Source organism: Poecilia mexicana, unplaced genomic scaffold (genome assembly GCF_051168715.1).
Source record: "Poecilia mexicana isolate PSO_F unplaced genomic scaffold, ASM5116871v1 scaffold_13, whole genome shotgun sequence".
In the NCBI taxonomy this organism is placed as follows: domain Eukaryota; kingdom Metazoa; phylum Chordata; class Actinopteri; order Cyprinodontiformes; family Poeciliidae; genus Poecilia; species Poecilia mexicana.
Window position 1 is genome coordinate 20,612,567 of NW_028263382.1, and position 19,364 is coordinate 20,631,930.

Here is a 19,364-nt window from a genome sequence, read left to right on the forward strand (position 1 = left end):
GAGATGCCCATGTGCTCCGTGCTGCCGGAGACTTAATGGTATGAAGTGGTTTGGTTTATGTGAGGACTTCCTTGTTGATGATATCGATTGTGGTGTTAGGACTTAATCTGCGTGTGCATTGGACATCCATCTCTTTGCTCAGGACTTCATTCATTAGCATTTCATTAAGAATAAATGTGATTTGTTAATCCTTCATATTGATTATTCCACTGCTGTGATTAATCTTTTGACACAAGTAGATCAAGTAAAGAATTGATCTAGAACCATATGCTTCTTCACTCGGTAATCTCACCAGATTTTGACAAACCATGTTTTTCTTCCGTCATCCAAACAAATATTCCCTTGACTTCTCTCTATTACCCCTGCAGACCCTTCTCTTTGCCTTTGCTGTATCGTTCCCCTGTCCCCACCCAGTCTCAACATACATCTTTATCAAGCGCCTGTTGTCAGACAACATTAGATAATTAATAGGCCATTTGTCAGGCCTGTGAGAAACATGTTAAAATCCGCGTGCAGCTCCCCAGATAAATCCTGTGGCGGACACACAGGCCCCTTTGTTGTGTCAGGCTGCCGTCGGAGCTGCAGATTTACCAATAAAAGACGCTCATTATTAATCACAACTAATGCTAATTAATTACAGTAGCTCTGTGTGGGTGTGCATATGCGTGTGTGTGTGCGCGCACACAGAGGGACCGGCTCGAAGTTTATAGTCGTTGCAAGATGTTAATTGGTAACTCAGTGCAGGGGCCTTAATGGAGTGTTTTCCATTTGGGGGGAGAGTAGTCAACAAGCAGGAGGGTGACAAACAGAGACAATGCTCTCACTAATTAAGATGGCGTTTAGAGCACTCCCACTATAGCATGGACTATGCATGTGTGTTTGTATTTATAGGTTATGAACATTATGGATAGCTGCTTAAAATAACGTAAATCCACATGTGGCACTATTATCTGTTTTTATCACGGACTAGGAAGTTATGTTTCCAGTGGCAATAATAATAATAAAAAAAAAAAATCTAATTTTTTGCACTCTGTGAGCACCAAAATTACAGAATACAAATCCATCATTCCTTTAATTCATCTTTAGATATTTTATATTTAAAGCTGTTTCTGTTTATAGGAATTCTTAAAATTTGTAATTCCAAGAGCAACTGAGTTCTGTTTCAAAATGTCCTCCTAGAATTCAACCTGGTCTGACTGAAAAAAAAAAAAAATGGGATAAGTAATTGTCATAAAACTGTATGTGTGTAGAGCAACCAGCAGATTTGAGTGCTTGTGGTTTGTATCAGTTGGTTCCACAGTCACCCCAGTGGACCCATGGACCAAAAGACTCCCCAAAAGCGGTGTTAAGGCCTCCATTACGCACAAAGACAGAGTTAATTAGGAAGCTTATTCCCTCTCCTGAGGCCTCGGGGCTCCTATACGCCCTGCTGGGGGAATGCAGGCCAGCACTGACACACTGTAATTAACGGCTCTTACCAAATCAACAGCAGTCAGTGAAAGATAATCATTTTTATTTTGCTGTATTTTAGTCCCGGTCTCTCAGGGTTTCCAGCAAAAATACATTATGGATTACGAGAAAACAAATTTGAGACATTTGTGAACTAAAACCGAACTAAAACAGTGAACATTAGACCAACATGAGACAGTTTAAAATCCACCATTCAACCACTTGATGCACTTGGATACATCTCAGCTTAAAGAACAACATCCAAAGTATAAACTTTGTAGGGAAGAAGTTAACAAACTTTACCCCTTTACTATACGCTTCTGATTGGCTGTACTCTCACTGCACAAGACCTAATTATTCATTTGTGTTAGGTGGGGGTACCCAAGTCCAGAGTTGCTATTCTGCAACGTTTAGCTGCATCCCTTCTCCAGCACACCTGAATTAAACGAATGGCTCATTTCCAGGCCTCTAAGGATCTGAATCACTGAAATCTGATGAGCGAATTCAAGCATTTAATTGAGCTATGTTGGAGCAGGGATGGATCTAAAAGTTGCAGGGTGGTAAGTTCTCCAGGTCTGGACTTGAGCACCACCTGTGTTATATCATTGTTTATTAGTGAAAATGCACATGTGCTTCGGATAAAGACAAAACGTCTTTTCTGGGAACAAAATGTTCGGAGCACAGCGATAAACATAGATGCACTTATCTGTTGTAGCCAGTTTCTCAGCTAAAAACCTTTCAAAAGCTTTGACCTGCCAGAACCAATTCTAGCCAATTAGGATTTCTCTGCAGCAAATAAGACAGCAAATAATGCAAGAAGACAATTATGAGGGCCACCTCTTAAGGTTTGGAGTTCATTCTCATATTTCATTATAATAAGAGATCACATCAGTTGGTCATTACACATGTTTAAATGAGGATCAGCAGTTCATACACTGCGGCACATCCGACACGAGCGTAAATATTTTTGAAAGTTTCTGAAGTGTACGCGCTTGTCTTCTTGTTTATGAATATCCTTGCCATAAGTTAAAATACAATATTTCAGCAGGTTTGAATATAGAGTGGAATTATTAAAGCACAGTTATCATTAAGAAAGACAAAGCAAGAACGATGAGATTCATGGAACAACAGGGAAAGAAGGGGTTGACTATGTCCACAGGTAGGTTATTCTCTGTAAACATATGTATCCATTTGTCCCGTGGGTTCGTTCCCCTGGCGTCCCGTCAGCGGTGGCTGGGTCACACCTCCATTAGGGGCTTTGTCACAGTGATTAATAGCTCTTTCTATCATCTTTAATTCACTCCCTCATGATGGCGGCGCTGCTTGCTGCTCGGGGTAATCATGTGATGTATGAGTCTGCCCAACACCTTGTGGCAGAGGTGAAAATCATTCCACCCATGCAGATAGCAGGCCTGGGAACAAATGTTTTCCACCCTTAATAAAAATTAATGCATTTGATATCAAGTGCGAACACTTGAATGCATGATGTATAAGCACGCGAGTGTGTGTCTGTGTTTATGCAAAGTGTCATGATGTATCTTCCTCTGTTAATGGCTAATTTAGTCAGGGAGATGAAGTCGTTTCTCTGACTGTTTCACATTAAATATTTCACGTTGAATCATTTGAATGTCTGCATCACATTGTCCTGAAATGCATTTTACAAGTGTTGGTACTACATGAGCTTTTTTTCACGTCTTGTCACGTTAAAATCACAAATTTAAACTTTAACCTAAAAATCTGATAAGTGGTTGAAGGGTTGTTGTCTTACTGCAGTTTCTCAATAATTTTCTTTCATGCTCCCCCTAGGGAATATCATTTTTTGTCACACCCCACCTCATAACATTCTATTGAGAACATGATAATCTTTAATTATTAACAAACCACTATAACCACTGTACAAACCACTGGCTCCAGCATTCTGCATACAATCGCCTGATTACCAAGACATTGTTCAAAGATATTTTATTATGTTTCAAATGTAAAGATAATACATACTGTTTCCTTGTTAGGTGATTTAAAAAAAATGGTTTGCACTGCATGTCATGTTGATGTACCAGAGTATCATATATTACATACACTATATTTATCAAGGAAATACAGAAACACTGATAATGTGTCCTCCATTGAGCACCAAAGCAATGGCGGTCCAAGCAATATTCCACATTCAGGCTGTAGAAAGAAGCACCAGGTACAATCCAGCATCTCACACCCGGGTGTAAGATACTAACAGGAAAGGAATATATGGAGCGCCATAATCAATAGCTGGCATAGTATATAGAAACATCTGTGTGGAATACAAGCTGGAGACCCCAAGGTCAAAGTGGGAATTACCTGACAAAAGGTGGAAAATGACCAAGGTAAGATGTGGGAATTCCAGATTCATACCAAAAAAATGGTAATCAACTATTCAGATTCGGAAATTATGATTGTTGATAAGCAACAGAGGACAGCCGTTGTGGTCGATGTGGCCATCCCCAATGATGGGAAACATCAGGAAAAACTAACAAAAAAAATAAACATAGAAACTGGAGAAATCCCAAAGGCTCAGAGAGGAGCTAGAAAGACTCTGGCAGGTAAAGGAAACTGTGGGTGCCCGTGCTCATCGCTCCAACAAATACCTGGAGAAACATCAGACATCTCAGTCCAGAAGACAGACTTTAAACAACTAAGAAAAACTAAGACCTCTGGTAGAAGACCAAAGCCAAGGGGGAAGGAGGGGTGGATGAGAGAGTTTGTTTTTTTTATTATGCATGGGGCACTTTCAGTTTCCTATTTGGAAAAAGGAATGAAACATTTTCCTTCCTCTTCCCAGTTATATGCTAGTTTGTTTAACAACATAACTTAAAGCCCCAAGAAGGTACAATATGGTTGTGGCTGTAATGTAACAAAATGTGAAAAAGTTTAAGGGGTTTGAATAGCATTTCTTTTTTTTTCCCCCCATCAAAGATCCTAATGCATCTCAAATGTGATGTTGCTCTCAGCTGGAGTTCCCCTTCTTTACCCCAAATTCCTTCTTTAATGAGGGGCGTCAGCTTCCACTAATCAAGTAATGTCCATCACTGAACAAACAAATTGCTGTACAGAGGTCGGGACACAGAAATCCACGCACACACAAACGCACACGGCTATCAGATCATCTGTGCAAACTGTCCCAGTTGCCCCGTGCAGCTAAGCCATGCCACGGTCTTTGGCTTATCAATCATCTACATGTGAAACCACAAATTTTAAACCTCCAAACACAGCCTATTTGTTTTCATCCAACGTTTACCTTACAGAAACGTATATGTTTATGAGCTGAAATGCTCTCATTGAAGCCAGTGGACCGAGAGAATATCTGGCCTGAATCAAATATAAACTTCGAGCCCAGCACACAAGGGGAAATGTCAAGAGGAGAAACAGCAATGGAGGGATACGGTTACCTTTAAAAGCCCTTGTCCCTCCACCATATGGCAGACTTCTCATCTAGGCTTGTAACCATGTTACACAGTCTGCACGCTGAAATTCACGTCTCGGGCTCCCAGAGCTGCAGTACATTGAATTTCATGCCTGCCCCAGCTCAGTCAACTATTTAAAACACTTTCCCCCTGAAGAAAGCTGGGCGCACACATTGTGTGTGCCAAACGCAATGGTTGCACAGACCCTGTAATCTGTTGTTGCGCCAAAGAATTGCTTTAAGAAATATTCAACTTATAGATGTAGTATGTTTCTATAAATACTTTCTACACAACAACAAAAAAAAACACTGACATACGTTTGTAATCGTAAGCTGAGTCAGCACTTTGCGCTCTTGCAGAGATTTTCCTTGCAGCAAACAAACTTTGACAGGACTTATGATTCCTAACTGGCAGAGGAAAACAGCTTATGTTCCACTTATTCTGCATTTGACACCTTTGCATTCCTTCTGGCATACTGCGTGCACTGACCTTGAAGTTCCACTGGCTGATGGATATGTGAACACAGTGCTGTGGGCTTTATGTTATCTTTCTTTAATCATAAAAGTACAGTAATTTAGCGAAATCCTTGAGGTAATTCCTCAAGTTTGTGCCTGGCTGCTTGTTGCCAACCAAGGTGACCTTTTTGAGGCAATCAGAAGTATTGTTCATTCATGTCCAGAGGGAGCACAAAGTTTTTGTGTGTATCTGTTTGGATTAAGAATCCACAGCTGACAGCACAGAGGTACAGTGTCACACAGGAAGCCCTTTAGGAATGTTCCTTCGAGCAGGGATGGGTTGTTGAGCCTCATTAGCGGAGCCCCCTCTCCCCGTGACCTGTCAGCCCACGTTAGGCACAGCTCAACGCAAAGCGGCAGATTCCTGCGGATCATTTCCGGCTTTTAGTGTCCGTCTGTCTCGCTGTGTGACACCTGGCCAGCAGTCTGTCTTGTTAACTCCCTTGTTCATCACCTTGCTGATTTGTCTGAAAGTGTGCTTGGCTTTCAACTAATCTGGTGCCTTCTCTGTGGTTACATCTGGGATTGATTTTCTGCCTGTTCTTTTATTTTCACACTCAAGCGGATTCTCTATTTTAAATGTTTCTTTCAACTTACATGGAATATAGTAGCAGTATTAACCAAAGCTCTGAACAGGGATACCTGGCTCCATAGTGGGCTGCCAAAACTGGGTTTTAATCTCTTTGCATGCGAGCAGACTCCCTGGCAAATAAACTCCAGTAAAATAATGTGTCTGATTTTTGAAAGGATATAAACTCCACTATTAACGGTAAGCTTCTGCTTCCAGTGACTATTGAAGGGGTTACTGGAAATAAGAATATTGCTTAAATATGGAAAAGCCATATTCTCTTCATATATGCTTCCGACCAGAGGAAGCATGAGTTTCTGTTGAGAAAATGACATTAACTAAAGCATGCGGTCTTGACCAATTATCAGCAGAGCACCTGAGGTACGCTAATCAAAGAGTCCACGGGTTGCTTTTACAGGTTTTCTTAAACATAACATTTTACCTGAGTCTGTTATCAGTACTTTTTGTGCCATAAGTAAAAGAAAAAACTGGGAAGATATTATTGATAATTACAGACCAATTGCCTTGCCAAGTGTATTAACTAAACTCTTGGAAGATATTCTAATAGGAAGACTTCAAGAGTGTATAACACACTTTGACATCATGCTAAAAAAGAGTTGTGTTATAATAGCTACAACTAAGGTGGATCCGAAGAAGAATGCTCCTTCTTTTTATTTGTCAAGTTTTGAGTTTGGTGAATAAGATAATATGTTGGCTTGTAAATTTAGGATGCGTAGAGATGAGCTTAAAGCAGGGGTGTCAAACTCCAGTCCTCAAGGGCCGCTGTCCTGCAGTGTTTAGATGTGCCACAGGTAAAAAACAGTGGAATGAAATGGCTTAATTACCTCCTCCTTGTGTAGATAAGTTCTCCTGAGCCTTGCTAATGACCTAATTATTCTTTTCAGGTGTGGTGCAGCAGAGGCACATCTAAAAGTTGCAGGACAGAGGCCCTTGAGGACTGGAGTTTGATACCCCTGGCTTAAAGTGTCCCTTTTTCGAGGGACACCTCCTGTTATACGGCTCACTTGTGGTTAAAGACATAATGAAGAAAATACAAATAGTCTCAGGATATTTATAGAATCCTCCTCAGACTTCCAAGAAGGACATCTGCAAGTCAGATGTTTGTCATGAGCAGCAGTCCAACTTTTCATTCTTTGATGAGGAACTTCATGTATAAATCTGTGGATGCTTGGACGTATCAAACAACTTCATAGTAACAACTCTGACAACTGCAGCATATTAGCAATAGTAGATATACCTCTAGCTTTTTTGAAATATTGGAATAATCGCTTTTGTGCTTTGTGTTCTTTTTTTTTACTTGTTTTATTTATTATTTATTTATTTTTCTAACTCGTATGGACTAATTTCTGTCTCAAAATAAAGACTTACTTTGCCACCATTAAGATCCACCTGCCTATTTTGGCACTCTGAAGAAGTCCAGTGTGGATAAAGGGGTCAGACTTCTACATCCTGTTTTATTCCATTCACAATTAACCCTCGTGTGATTCTGTCTGTTTTTACTGCATGCTGAAGAAAGAGTTCAGGAAAGGGAAATATAAAACAGTCAACACTGTACAATAGCAGATCATTCTAGCCAACAATGGCATCAATGCAATCCAGTAGCAAACATGCCCTGTTTGGACTGCAGGGCCCACCAACTTGTTATTGATCTATTCTACCAGTAACAGTCTGACAAGATTGCCATGGATATGCATTTGGCTCTCTTTACTCTGGTACTAAATAAAATCCAGTACCAAGACCAAGGAACAAGGTGCACAAATCACAGATAAAGCTGTAGAGAAGTTTAAAACTGTAAAACGGAGTACTGTCTAATCCGTCATTTGATAATTTCAATAATGAAATGGAACTTTAAAAAAACAAACAATCAATTAGAAAAGCATCCAATAGGCTCACGGTAACTCTGGAGGATCTGCAGACATTCACACTATGAGTGATGGAAAACCAAAACTCCACATCACCTTTCAACACACCACCTGAAATATGGGGTAGTCAGCATTAAGATGTTGGATTTTGTTGATGGTAAAATGAATGGAACTCAGTACAGAGAAACACTGGAAGGAGACATGTTGGAGGATTCAAGAAGGCTTTTGATTGGGGTGAAGCTTCATCTTCAAGCAGGACCCTAAACATGCAGTCAGAGCTACAATGAGATGGTTTACATGATGGGTCTTAAACATAAATTAACCTGCATTTAATAAACCAAAATCAAACTGCTTCATTAGTATGCAAACAAATATTGCTAATGAGACACTTATTTGACTGTTGAGTGACATGTTTTAGCAGCGACATGTCTAAACTTAGCAAGACACCAGCTCTTAAGGAGAGGGGTTTTAGACCACTGACTTACACCAAAGCATATTCATGTTTTGAATGACCCATATCAAAATGAAAATGTGATTGGCAGAGGTGAATGAGTCTCAATTATTAGATTTTGTACAAAAATTGAAAACAATGTTATCTTTTTTTCCCTTCCTCTTTAGAATTATGTACTACTTTGTGCTATTCTATCACATAAATACCAAATAAAATGCACTGGTTCTAATCTGAGAGCATCTAAAAAGGTTCAGAGTGAGTACTCCTTTCAGCTACTTTCATTTATATCCCTTGCTGCGTCGGTCATTGAGGCTCTTGTGTATTTTTATTTTTGTACTTGAAAGATAAACAAAAACTGAATAAACACTTCTGGGGAATTTTTGTCAGCACTCATGGCGAGAAAACATATTTCCAGTGTCTCATCAACAACCAAACATAACTAAGCATCACCCTAAACATAGTTATGTCATTCACAGGCGATGACAACGATGACTTTGGCTTCTTTCCAAGCAACGTGTTGGACAACGCATGTGGCTCCGATGGCGATCCTACACCTTCTTCAGCCCTGACAGACGATCCGCTCTCTGACGATGAGTCTTCACCTCAGTCACTTCAACAAGCCAGCATCTTTTTTCCTCAAGGCAATTTAACCATTCCTCTGGACTTTGAACTGAGAGAGTCAGCAGTTCCAGGTGCAAGTCTGGGTATCTGGAGCCGCAGGAAGGTGAATATAGGAGAACGCTTTGGACCATATGAGGGGGAGCACGCCCCATGTCTCCAAGACCCTATGCAGGGCTGGGAGGTAAGAACATGCATCTCTTTTGCTTTTGTTTGTCAGGTCAAATTTTAAGTAAGTTCAGCAGTTGCAGGCCCCCAACTGTCCATACTGTAAAGAATATTGTATAAAACAGTTTTTTTTCTTCCATCCACATGTAAATCAAGACATTTTTTGATGCACAGGGTGCAAAGGCAGGGACAAATAGCTTTACACCAGTGCTTCTTTTACTGAAAGAATCTAAAATCACAGGTATGATTTTCTGCTCCAGATCTTTTGCTTGCAAACTTTGCCAATCTCGTGTAAGTGCTCCACAGAAATATATTTTAAAAAATCCAGAGCGACGTGGCTAGAACCTAAAACAAACAAAGAAGAAGTCTTGTTTATTTGGTTCTTATTTTATGTTTTTTTTTTTTTTTTTCCCAAAGTCTACGTAGTATTCTGGCTTTGCAAATTCAAGCAGTCAGATAAAATTTAAAAAAAATCACTTGGATAGATTTCCTGAATCCAGGTTAAAGAAATTTGTACTTGTAATAGTGTGTTTTAAACTTTACTGCTAGTATAAACATGAACATTTCAGCCACATTCTTTTTCTACGTTGGCAGTAGCTCGTTTCTGACAAAAAGGGGTTTTCCTTGGCCAGCATACAGTTGTAGCTTTCACATAGGTTCTCTTTTTATTTCCTCCCATGTCGTCATGTTCACATTTAGCCCAGTGACCACAAGGCTGTTGCAGTCGTTTGTTGCCCAGTGAGGTAATGTTAGCTCCGAAAGAAAGAGAGTTGAGGTTGTGCTCTTAGCTCAATTAAAATGAAAAGCCATAAAGCCCTCCTTCGTCCCGGTTAGGGACCCAGTGCGACCATTGCCAAATCACATATTGGTCAGCGGGCACAGAAAAAAAAAAAAAAAGAAATCGAAGGGAGGGTCACCGGACAAGGTCAAAAGGTTAGACGCCGGCCCTGTCAGTGTCAAGCTTGCTTGGTTTTATGGAGTGGCGAGAGGGGGGCTGGCAGGACACCGGCATCATTCACTCTCCCTGAACAGATCTTTCCTAGTTTAGACAAGATGGGATCACGTTTGTTGCTTTTTTCTCTTTGAAGACACTCATAAAGGATAGCTGTCCATGCAGAAGCCAAAGTAAGAAGTCAAATGTTTCTTTGAGAAGACGTTTCAACATAACCACCCCTCCTTATTCTTGTTTTTAGCAGACATGCAATTTGAGTAATTTGTGAAGTGGTTTTAGCTTGGTAATAATAAATGTACCTCTTTTTTATTATTTGTGCAATTTATTCCATATTTATTTGCTGATAGATGTGGCATAACATACAAATGTCTTTTTCGTAGCAGTATGCACAAACTTACTATTTTATTCAGTTTATATCAGATTTGTTATAGAATTGTTATGTCCTTCTTTCCATATAGACTTATAACTGCTTGAACAAGTCCTTTATTTATTTATTTATTTTTCCCTGGGAAGAATAAGAAAAGGGGTTTCATGAATTTTAATCCTGTTGTAATTTATGTGGATCCTGAATAATAATATGTATTTAAAAGGCTTTGACGTGCGTGCGTGTGCATGCGTGTGTGTCCGTGTGTGAGTGAGGGTGTGTAGTGGGGGGCAGAGGGGGAAAGATGGAATCCTGGCGAGGCAGCACTGTATCACAGTGTTTAATTACCATCCTGACAGCAAGCAATAACTCTTTCCATTAAGTAAATAAGTTGTAAAGAATTTATGATGAAATGCCACATTATTCAGAATGGATATTCAGTGATGACATCCCTCTGCATTAAATATGGTAAATGCCATTAAGGCCCAGTGAACCACCCCCACCCCCACCCTCTTTTCCCATGGCCGCCCCGTAAGCACTCGCTCAGCCCCCGTCCCGCCTGCAGCGCGTCAATATGCCAATAACCTTACGAAGGGTCTGTAAAAACAAAATTGATTTGGTAAATGTGAGTGAAGACAGATATGTTTGCTTTCATCATCAATTCTATGCGAGCGCAGCACGGTGATGTCACCAGCCTGGGAGCGATAAAGTGGCGCGCCCACCTGGAGCCTTTGATGTAGTGCCCCGTGCGGCCCGAGCCAGTGGTGACAGACAAAGGGAAGTTTGTCACCATGGAGGCCACCGGTCCTCAGCGCCATCACCATAAATTTAGGAGCTTTATTCATAAAGGGGACGAGTGAGTTATGGCATCCGTGATGCTTTATGAATACAGGAATGGTGACTTATGGGAAAGATAGCTTCTGTAAATAAGGGGTGGAGAGGCAGCTGTGAGGGGTCTGTCAAGCTCTCCTGCACTGTCGTATGCAGAAATGAAGTGCTGAGCATGCCAAAGACTGCACACTGTGGAGTGAAAGTTGGCAAATGTTGTGTGTCTGTGTGGGCTTCTGGGCAACGACAAATACTTATATATATATGTGTAAAAATTAAAGCAGGCTTGGCAAGTTTAAAGTTAAAGTTGCAGTAGCCAGACCACCCTGTCAATGTTGTATTGCCACTATGAAGAAACTACTATCATTAGCTGAGTTTATTCATGCCTTCTGTGAGGAAGCTGTAGCTTGGTATCACTAAACCTTCAAACTGGACAACTGTATAATTTTTGGAGAGCAGAAGTCGTTAAAAAAATTATGTCATGTTTTATTCAAAGAGAGCCCTTGTAATGTTAGTTTTGCTGAGTTTAAAAGTGTTCATTTTGATTTGCGGATAGCAAACCTCTTCAAGTTTGAACATTTTGCCTATTGCAATGGGAAAAATTATTAAGTATAAAGATTACCCTGCTAAATTGACTACATGTGTGATCTGGAAAAACAGCAGCTTATAAATAATGACCAAAACACCTCATAAAAAATAAATGTCTGCTGCTGCTAATTTTCAGCTTTAAATCTCCATATCAAGAGATATGGAGTTTGGTGATGACATTTGAGTACATCACATTTGGAAGATAATGACCCATTTTATGAAATGGCCTTGGCTTTGATTTAAATAACAACTTGAATGGATTAAAACTAGTATCAGTTACCTTTCTTTTTAAATTATGAAATAAGATTAAAAAAGAACCATAAACACAAATAATTGCTATTATCAGGGTTAGGACATGATGGCCTACACCACTTAGCATATTTGCATGTGTTTCTTCTGAGCCTTCTTTAAGTGATTCTTAATGCCTGGATTCCCACTAGTCCATATTCTGCTGCCCCTTTCTCTTTCAGTCGTTGAGACACATTGAAATTCAAACTCCATTCGTGTCTATCCTCTTCTCAAGGAGCAGCAACAATAGGACGGGGAGTCTGAGCGCAGGAGAGAGCTATCCAGCACTGAATGAGTATCTGGGTTCACCCCAAACTTGCAACCCCATGGGATGGGTTTAGAAAGCTGGGTGCCTCCTGCTGTAAGGGGGCGATGGGTGGAGCAGGTTAGGCATAGAAGGGATGGGTTGGTGGGACAGGGGAGCGCCGGGTCTTTGTGCACCTCTTGAGTGAGAAGCAGAGGTTGAGGCGATAGTGCTGGTGGTAATGGTGGTGGGGAGGTGGTGAAGGAGATTAGCACTGATTGTGAATGGATGCAGAGGATTAGTCGGCTGGGCAGGGCCTATTCTGGCTCTGGCTGTCTTCTCAACCTCCTAGTCTTGAGAGGATAGGAGGGTGGAAGGAGGTGCAGTGGCAGATGCTTGACCAAGAGGAGACTTATCTTTTCAGTCACCACTGACCGAAAACTTCGAGTTTCCATTAATCAACATAATAGTACAAATATCTCTAAATTTATACTAGTGACTTTAAAAAAAAAAAAAAACAGTCTTGAGTTGGTAATAAAGTGAAACTTTGTGTGATAAAAGCATCCCCCAGATCACGTTTTATCAGTTTAAGGTGTTCTAATGTATTTTACTGCTTTTGCCATTGACACCGTCAACGTACGCACTTGCAACAGCCTTCTATGCATGTGTGAGTGTGAGAGTGTTGAAGGTGGGCGTTTTGAGTGGGCGTACTTTTGTGCATGGATAAGCCGCTGTCCTGAATGAATGCAGATGTCTCTGGCTCGCTGTCCGCCTGTCCCCTGTACACTGATGGCCCGTCACCTCTCTCTGTCACTGGAAGAAAGAGCCACTCTCAGTCTCGGCCAAAAGCCCCCTCTCTAATCCTTCAGACCCCTCTACCTCCCCGTTCACTGTCAGCATAGATGGTCCTGCCCACAGCAGCGCTTAGAAAGACAGGCAGTAGGGATGAACCTCTCTGTCACTCATGCAGTCTCTGAATGGACACACATCCTCACTTTTTCACACACGCAGACGGACATAGACTTTTCAGAAATTCAAAGTGGAAAAGTCTTGCATCTATAAAGACCTTGTGAATGCCTGTTGCCAAATGGGCTGTGGCACAGGAACACTGTGGGAACTCGTGAGAAGGGAACAAAGTGAGAGTCTATGGGTAATCATGAAGGAGCAGTTTATAATACTTGTTGTCAACGGCACCAAATTAATCACAACACAGACAAATGAGCTCAAATCTTGTTGAGCTGCACAGGGAACATGTATTTGTTAATAACATAATCAATTCATTACATTACTATATCTTTGAGCTCTTTGTCCACCACCGTTGGTTGGCCTAATTCTGGACTTATTTCAATGATTTACTTAATATTTCCATCATCATTTGAGGAACATTTGTTTCACAGTTACCTTTTAAGACCAATCCAGGAAGAACTTACATTAAGCACAAGAGTTGGTGTTTATGAAGATTTTTTAAAAAACAATATTACCAATCTTAGAAAATCTTTTAATTCATGTGCCATTTAATAAGGTTTTTCCCCAGAATTTTAGTGAAACCACATAATCAGGGTGAATTAAGCTGTGCTGAGCAGATGTGGTCCAAAAACCTCTCTCAATGTTTATTTTGCTACACTATTTGCAGTTTTCCCTCAAAAGATAGTAGTTGCTACCATTAATAATATCACTGTTGTGCAGGAAACTGGACAACAGTGATCTGGACAAATTAGACTGAGTTGCTTCTCTACACGCTCATCTGAATTGATATGAATCAGTTCAGCTTCATTTCTCTTCGCTGTAGACTTGCATCTAGAGTTGTACTTTTTAACACTCTATTGCATCTTTCTGATCAACTCTGTGACAATCATGTATTGAAGAGTTTAGTCAATAAAGACAAATCATCAACTCATTGCTTAACCTGCTAAGATGCCAAAACTGCCATGGTCTGTTAATTTTGCGCAGAAGAGTATACATCATCTTTATTAAAACTACTCCAGAAATGTCGTCAGTCATGTGTGTCTGCTTTTGTCTATGAGGAAGATGAGCTTCTAGTCCACTGTGTGACTGAACCTTGATTTTTTTGTGGATGGGAGTGATGCCCATTGAAAACCCCAAAGACAAAAGAAGCTGGGGGTCCATCTCCATGCCCCTCAGTTGACTGATAATCCCTTTCTTTGGGTTAATCTGTTGTTTGTTGGTGTTGTTTGAGGGTTGAGGCTGTCTGTTTGTGTGTGTAGAGGGGTAGTGACATCCTAATCTCATGTGAGATGAGGCATATACTAGAAGAGGCCCCATGTGAAGCTTCTCCTGTAACTAAACTCCCACATTGCTCAGAAGCATTTCTAATTAAAGCACATTATAAAATAAATTATGAATAACTTTTCGTTTCCTTCTTGCCTCAACCTCTGCCTTCTTTCCGTTCCCTTTTTTTCTCAACTCATTCAGTGTCTGGGATCTCAGCGGGAAGGGGAAGCTAGATTAACTAACTGAACAAAGTCAGAGTGAATTGCAGGAGGACAAAGGCAGGCATGAGTGGGGGCCATGCCAGTCGGAAGGTGAAGCCAGAAGCACAATACCAGGTGAAAAGGGCTATCCTTAGGGGTCTGACCAGGCAGGGCAAAGGTTATTGGCCCTATTAGATCTTAAATGAATGCAAGGATTTGTTTAATGGAAAAAAAATGAGGGTCAAAGAAAGGTTTTCAAAATGGCATAAACTTTATGCCATATTTATTATGTATTGTTCAGGCACATAGTGCCAATTTATAGCAAAGTTAATTGTCTATGTTAATTTCAGTTGTTATTAAAATGCTATATAGAACAAATCTAATTTAGGATAACTTTTACTTTGTAATTTAGCGCCTTGAAATTTGGGCCTCTCTAAGTTTCAGGAACTTCAAGTTTCAGGAACTTCGCTCTTCTATCAACCCTTTAACAACATTTTTACCAGTGTTGCACTGAGAAGTAGCTTATGCAATGAGCACAGATGATGGCAGTTCCACCAGGTGTTTGCTAATTGTTGCTGGCTAGTCTAACAGAGCTGAGTGGCATCGATGTGGAGGATAGCTGATCTGTGAGGGGGAAGCTTGGAAACTGCAGGTTCCAAAAGGAGCAAGGAGCAGCACCTTGAAGGCAGCGCTAGGTCCACCAAGGCAGTTTGCTCAGCTGAATGGTTGCCACGGGAGATCAAATGATTTCTCAAACATGCATGAAATAATCAAAGGAACACTCCAGGTATGTTTTTGATGAGCGAATAACATTTTAACATTATGTAAAGCCCAAAAACGTTGATTCCACATAATGCTTCCTCTTTAATCATAGGAAAGGGGGATGATTTGATCAGAGCTGCGTTGCTCAATAACCCAATGACACATGTCTAGACAGCTACAGATATAACAGAGTTTATATGCAGGTGCACTGACTCATCATAAGGATATAAAAGCTACTGCCTCGTGACACACATTTACATCATTTTCTGGAGCTGTTGCAGCCCACTGAATACCAGGAGAAGGAAGCCCCAAAGACACTGTCAAATCACTTATTTTAAAACTGTTTTTTTTTTTTTTTCCTTTTAGTGGCATTTCTAAAGAAAGTGAAAGGAAAAATTTGAGAAAAAAGTCCCCAACTGCAATGTAATGACAAAAAATACATTTCCCAAGAATTAAATGTTGCTGCTGCTGCAAGGATAAGCGTTTTAGATAATGGACGTATGGAGTCTTATTCATGTTATTTTGTTTAAGCTGTATTGTTTGGTTTCATGTACTTTTAAGTGATACAGATTGATGAAGTTCAGGTATGTTTCAGTCCTGAATGAAACCAGCAAGATTTCAGCAACTGGAGATTTAAGATGGAAAATAAAGACAAGTAAGCCCTCTGTTCCTTGTTAACAAAATGGCAGAAAACTAAGATTTTCGTCAATAAAATCCACCAAGAGGAAGCTGGAAAGGTCTGCTGATGCCATCTATCTATCGCCTTCCTTGACATTTGTTCTATATTACGTTGCACATGGGCTCACATTTTCCTTAAGCAATCTCTGAGACACGGTAGAATTAATGATAAATTTTACGATGCTAAGCTAACTAGAGCCTGCTGCAGCAAAACAAGTCTCAAACAATGACACATCCAGCTCTAAGCCATACTATTGGTATGGCTTAGAGCCATACCAATAGTATGGCTCTAAGCCATACTATTGGTGTTTCTTTGATAGAGCAAATGTTTGCACACTTCATACTTGTTTCTTTCTGGTTGTTTACAGACATGCCCTTTCACATTAACAGTAGTAAGAACACTGCTGTAGGTGCTGTGATAACATTTTAGGGTTTTGGGGTCTGGTCTCCAGGTGAACTAGCTTGGAGGGCTAGATGTTAGCATGTTAGCAGTTGTTTTGAATCTACTGACAGACTTTTTTCCATAAAGAGGTATGGCTGATTTCCAATTCTTCTGCAAACTCTTCAAATCCCTTACCAGACTTAAATACTTTCTGGATCTCACCAGGGTGCTCACTCTCACTTCAACAGTCAGGAGCACCTGACTATCTATCGCCTTCCTTGACATTTGTTCTATATTACGTTGTACATGAGCTCACATTTTCCTCAAACAATCTCTGAGACACGGTAGAATTCATGCTAAATTTTACGATGCTAAGCTAACCAGATCCTGCTGCAGCAAAACAAGTTTCAAACAATGACACATCCAGCCAATCTAAAGTTAGGTTTTAACAGGCCAAACCCCTTAAGAAATCAGAATAACAATGTTCGACCACGTCCGTGTCTGTTCATGAATTTAGCCATTTCAAATGGGAATAAATGTGGAGGTATCCTGATGTATTTCTTACCAGAAATAAAATGTTTGAACCACATTTTAAGGAGAAATGTCTTATCTTCTGTTTTAGTTGTCTGGTTATATTACTTGAATTGTGTGGTATTGCTGGAATTGAAATAAATATATGTTAGAATTACACACAGACATTCATAGCATGTTCCAAGTTTTGACAGTGAGGTGAGCAAGTATAATGTTATAAGGCTACTGGACAGATAAGTCTTAATAAGTCACAGAATGAGCTGGTAGTCAAGTAAACAAGCAAATAGGGACATGGTTAAGTAACTGAGTAGGAAAATAAATACATTTCTTTAATTCAAAATCAATCTTGCCTATTGAATTGGCGTGTTTTCTCAATGTACAAAACACACACACCTCTGCGGTGAACCACATTGATTTTGTTCACATAAGCACACAGCGGCACACTCAAGACTTTGCCCCCTGCACTCTGCTCACGCTGGAGTGAAAATGAGGGGACCCCTAAACGGCTTACAGGAAACCGAGGTGATGAATTCCGTGTGCTGGGCCAGAGAGCCCGGCTAATAGATACCTTATCTAGGGGGATTGATAGGGGAAGGGCCTTCTCTTTAAACACACTGTTGATTGTTTCCAAATGTCTTCCCAATGGGGCAGGTCAGAAAGCAGTAGAGAATGCCACTCGGGGCAGAGCTGATAGATTTTTATTGGTCCAGTTTGAGAAAACGAAGAGGGGAAAGGCCACTTTGTCCTGGCTTTGCTGCCCCTTTTTCTGCTAGTGCTTAACTACCAGTCAGATCACATTACCTAGGCAGTAAATCTGAGCAATGGTTAACACAAATAATCAAGAGCTAATATTACCGTACCAAACCACTTTTCTCTGTTTCTGTGATCAGAGTTGTGCAAAGAGGGACTCTCCTGTTGGCCTCTGGCAGATGTCCCCTCACACCATCATTCCTGTACTTGTAAAGTCTTAACCTCCATCATTGTGTCTAGTAGTGGGAATCTCTTTGCGTGGACCTTGTGTCACCTCGTTCTGGAGTAATATCTGTATTGTGTCTTTGAGCAGGAGTTCAAAGGGTAATGGGATGGTGTGGTCTGGCTTGAAAGCTTGTTACTGGGTTAAACGACAGGAACACATGCCAGGCGATATTCATCATAGCAGCACAGTACCTCTTTCCCAGTTAAACTGAATTGCTGCTCCAATTAGACACGATCAGGTCCAAAACCAGAACTGGGAGCTTCCAGGTCTAAGGAGAGCGAAAGCAGAGGCCAAGATGGCAGTAATGAGGTCTTAACCTCAACTTCATTCTATGTCATAATGCTTTAATATGGGCCATATGATAGGCCGCTGTGCACTCATCTGGCATTGGAAAATCAATATGAGCTTTGCCTGCCTGTTTTCTAAAGGTAATGGCATAACACAGTGTAGAAAGTTAAATAGGCTATTGAAGAGAAACTGACTAGTAAAAAAAGATCAAGCTAAATGTTTGATCTTATGCATAATTCTTCCAAATGGTAAGCATGAAATATTTTGACGCTTTCCCTTTCCAAAACTGTTATGAACAAAAATCAGGAAAAAAAAAACTTCAGAAGAATAATATAACATCTAGTTGTACTCTATCAAAAGTACCATAGTACATTTTTAACAGGATTCAAAAGACATTTGTAAAATGTTAAATCAATTAGAAAGTAAACTGAACTAAAATTTTCTAAAAGATTTTATTAAGAAGGGCATTAATGAAAAGATGTGTCAATTAAAAGTGTCAGATTTGGGGGCATTCTTGACAGTGAGATAAAATAAATCTGTTTCTGCATATAAACAAATTTAACAATCATTATGATAAAGTTGTGCAACATTAAATAAACTGATATTTTGTTGAGTATGTTTTAAGTATTTATGTATGTTTGTGTATTTGAAAAATGTCTAGTAGTCTTCATGTAATATATTTACATGAACAGGGGCAAATATAAATTTAATTATTTCTGCTCCTTTTTATTCATGATCTCTTTTAGTTGTTACATTAATCATTCACACATATTATTAAATGAATGAAAAGGAAAAAAAAGGAAATGGAAATAGTTATGTTATAAATTACTTTTCGGATTAGTAGTAGTTTAGTTTTCCAAAACACAAAATGATCTCCAGGATGCAGTACATAAAAATTTTATGGAGTTCAAACCACTGTAAATGTTTGTTAGTAAATGGGAGTCATATTTGTTGCAACCCTTGGC

The 19,364-nt window shown here is 40.0% G+C and overlaps 1 protein-coding gene across 5 annotated transcripts in view; it reads left to right on the forward strand.

Moving 5' to 3' along the window:
- The first annotated feature begins 8,776 nt into the window (after positions 1 to 8,776).
- Positions 8,777 to 19,364, forward strand: part of mecom (MDS1 and EVI1 complex locus) — a 100,882-nt gene continuing 90,294 nt past the window's right edge. For all 5 annotated transcript variants that reach the window (XM_088011855.1, XM_088011856.1, XM_088011858.1 and 2 more), the window contains exon 1: positions 8,777 to 9,102. In XM_088011855.1, coding sequence (XP_087867981.1) covers positions 9,088 to 9,102 — 15 coding nt within the window. In that variant the 5' untranslated portion in view covers positions 8,777 to 9,087. The remainder of the gene's footprint in view (positions 9,103 to 19,364) is intronic.